The 2,933-nt window shown below is 42.2% G+C and overlaps 1 protein-coding gene across 1 annotated transcript in view; it reads left to right on the top strand.

The window, feature by feature from the left end:
- The window catches only part of COPS4 (COP9 signalosome subunit 4), a 48,001-nt gene extending 46,709 nt beyond the window's left edge, over nt 1-1,292 (top strand). Inside the window, exon 10 of the mRNA XM_003790038.3 lies at nt 780-1,292. Within this exon, the coding sequence (XP_003790086.1) occupies nt 780-913 (134 nt within the window). The 3' untranslated portion in view covers nt 914-1,292. The remainder of the gene's footprint in view (nt 1-779) is intronic.
- The last annotated feature ends 1,641 nt before the right edge of the window (nt 1,293-2,933 follow it).

Here is a 2,933-nt window from a genome sequence, read left to right as displayed (position 1 = left end):
GAGAAAAAGCTGGTAGATTCAAGATGACTTTTTTTTTTTTTTTTTGGTTTAAATGTTACTACATTTGTCTTTCAGAGTCAAATAGACACAGCCTTGAACTTATCAGTAGACTTACTTTGCCCAGTAGGTGGCAGTGTCTTATGAATCAGTAAACAGTGATGAACAACCTACCTTCCAGCCCTCTGTCTTTTTCTATCACAGTTATGGTTGAGGTTGTTTGGTTGGTAGGTTTTAGATTGTTCTCACCAGTAATAATAAATTAGCTTAATTTTATTAGACAAGATTTTTAAAGTAAACTTTTAAAAAATTAATACTATTGTATTGGGCGGTGCCTGTGGCTCAGTGGGTGGGGTGCTAGCCCCCGATACCAAGGGTGGTGGGTTCAAACCTGGCCCTGGCCCAACTGCAACAAAAAAATAGCCAGGCGTTGTGGCAGGCTATTTTTGGGATTTGTGATAACTTTGTAGTCATGTAAAACTTAAGTGCTTTGTGCCTCTCCAAATGTGGTTATTCTGATAAATGGAGAAATGAGCCAAATAAATGTAACCTGTAGTCCCAGCTACTTGGGAGGCTGAGGCAAGAGAATCGGCTAAGCCCAAGAGCTGGAGGTTATTGTGAGCTGTGATGCCATGGCACTCTACTGAGGGTGACAAAGTGAGGCTCTGTCTCAAAAAAAAAAAAAGAAAAAGAAAAGAAAATACTATTGTATTGATCTTTAACTCACATTTGCTGTGAATCCAAAGGGGTAATTGCTATTTTGTACATTTTTTTTTCTTTAGCACGAGAAGCCCTGCCAACATGGGACAAGCAGATCCAATCCCTTTGTTTCCAAGTGAATAACCTTTTGGAGAAAATCAGTCAAACAGCACCAGAATGGACAGCACAAGCCATGGAAGCCCAGATGGCTCAGTGAATCCTCGCAGAACTTCTGTGCACACTACGTCTTTTCCCATGTGCAGATTTATTTCACTCTCTCTCCAAAGCGTTTGCACCATGTATTTCAATCCCTTTTATGCTGGACTCCATTTGAAGAAGACATTATTAAAGCAGGAAGTACAAGCATTGAAAATATCTAGTTCCCATATATGCAGGTCTCTGCGTATTAAGCTGTCTCAGATGTTTTGAAAGCTTTTTCTTTAAACAGAGTAGGTAAGATATCTGTGGCTAAAAAGTTTGGGATTTGTGATAACTTTGTAGTCATGTAAAACTTAAGTGCTTTGTGCCTCTCCAAATGTGGTTATTCTAATAAATGGAGAAATGAGCCAAATAAAGGTAGTACTTTGTTTTTAATTCATGAGGAATGTCTTGTTACTTTTTCCTTCAATTCACCAATTTATATCAAACGCTGGAAATGCAAAGGTAAGTCATAATACTTGTTCTCCAGACATTCAAAGAGTCAGAAAGCCAAGAGATAGTTTAGTAGTCCTAGTTGCACCAGGTACTAGAGCACATAGTAGCTCTTTGTTTAGCAGAGAAAAGTCAGGGGAGGCTCTTAGAGGTTATGGGGAAATATTTAAAAAACAGTTGGCTTAGCACCTGTAGCACAATGGTTATGGTGTTGGCCACATGCATCGAGGGTGGTGGGTTCAAATCCACCCGGGCCAGCTAAAACAATGACACTGCAACAAAAAATAGCCGGGCATTATGGTGGGCATCTGTAGGCCCAGCTACTTGGGAGGCTGAGGCCAGAGAATTGCTTAAGCCCAAGAGTTTGAGGTTGCTGTGAGCTATGATGCCATAGCACTCTACCCAGGGTGACGTAGTGAGATTCTGTAGTGAGATTCTCAAGGCGGGGGTGAGGTGACTTGGCTCGGTGTTCGTAGCACAGTGCTTATGGTGCCGGCCACATACACCAAGGCTGGAGGTTTCGAACCCAGTCTGGGCCCACCAAACAACAATGATGGCTGCAACCAAAAAATAGCCAGGTGTTATGGTGGGTGCCTATAGTCCCAGCTATTTGGGAGGCTGAGGCAAGAGAATTGCTTAAGCCCCAAAGTTTGAGGTTGCTGTGAGCTGTGACGCTATGGCACTCTATCCAGGGCAACAAAGTAAGACTGTCTCAAAAAAAGGTGACTTCCAATTGCAGCTCCAACATCTAAAGAGCTTGGAAGTCATCACATCCATCCTCACAATAACAACCACAAAAGGCTGAACAGACTGGAAAATCAGTGGATTTTCTTAGATCCATTGAAGAATTGAAGTCACAGGGCAAACTACCAGGCATACGCTGGAGAGACAAGCTGATGCAGAGAATCACAGGTGAGATCAGCTTACTGGGAGAAAAAGCTGCTGGAATTAGAAAGTGGTAGGAACACTACAATCATAACTGTGGCAGTTACTGAAGGCTGTGAACTAGCTGGAGTTGAAAACTCTTGGGGGCCCACTCTAAGGGAGCGCTTATTATGCAAAGTTGGGCACTTGCCCCTGAGGCTGCATCAGAACAAAGACAAGTGGTTTGAGGGGAAGGAAAGAAAAGTTTATTAATTTGCTGGGAAATGGGAGGTTGGCAGAAGCATGTCTTAAAATACCAATGTCCTGCCTCTGAACAAAAATATAGAGAATTTTTAGCTTCAGTCTATTGCTGTCCAACTATAGTTGATCTGATTTATCCCATCTTCAGCTAAGACAATCTCAGAAAGTCCATCCTGACAATTCCCTTGAGCCATCTTCTGTGGAACAAAGGGCACTCCCTGCCCCTCTGGACTACTGGCTTGAGGTAAGGATGTGGGTTTTAATTCTTAAGGGTGGGTGGGTGGTTTTAGAGAGACAACACATTTTTACCCTTTTTCAGGACATCCCCCCCTTACATACTCCCCACTGTCAATTTTACTGTTCCATATCTTTGGGAGAAAGTGTGACAGTCTTTGAGCTACTTCCTGCTGAATTGGGGCAATGTTTTAGATGGAAGGTTTGTTTTTGTTTTTTTTTTTTTT

Source organism: Otolemur garnettii, unplaced genomic scaffold (assembly GCF_000181295.1).
Source record: "Otolemur garnettii isolate 467f Iridium unplaced genomic scaffold, OtoGar3 scaffold00039, whole genome shotgun sequence".
Lineage (NCBI taxonomy): Eukaryota > Metazoa > Chordata > Mammalia > Primates > Galagidae > Otolemur > Otolemur garnettii.
The sequence above is the reverse complement of the archived record's forward strand: the minus strand, read 5'-3'. Positions and strand labels throughout refer to the sequence as shown.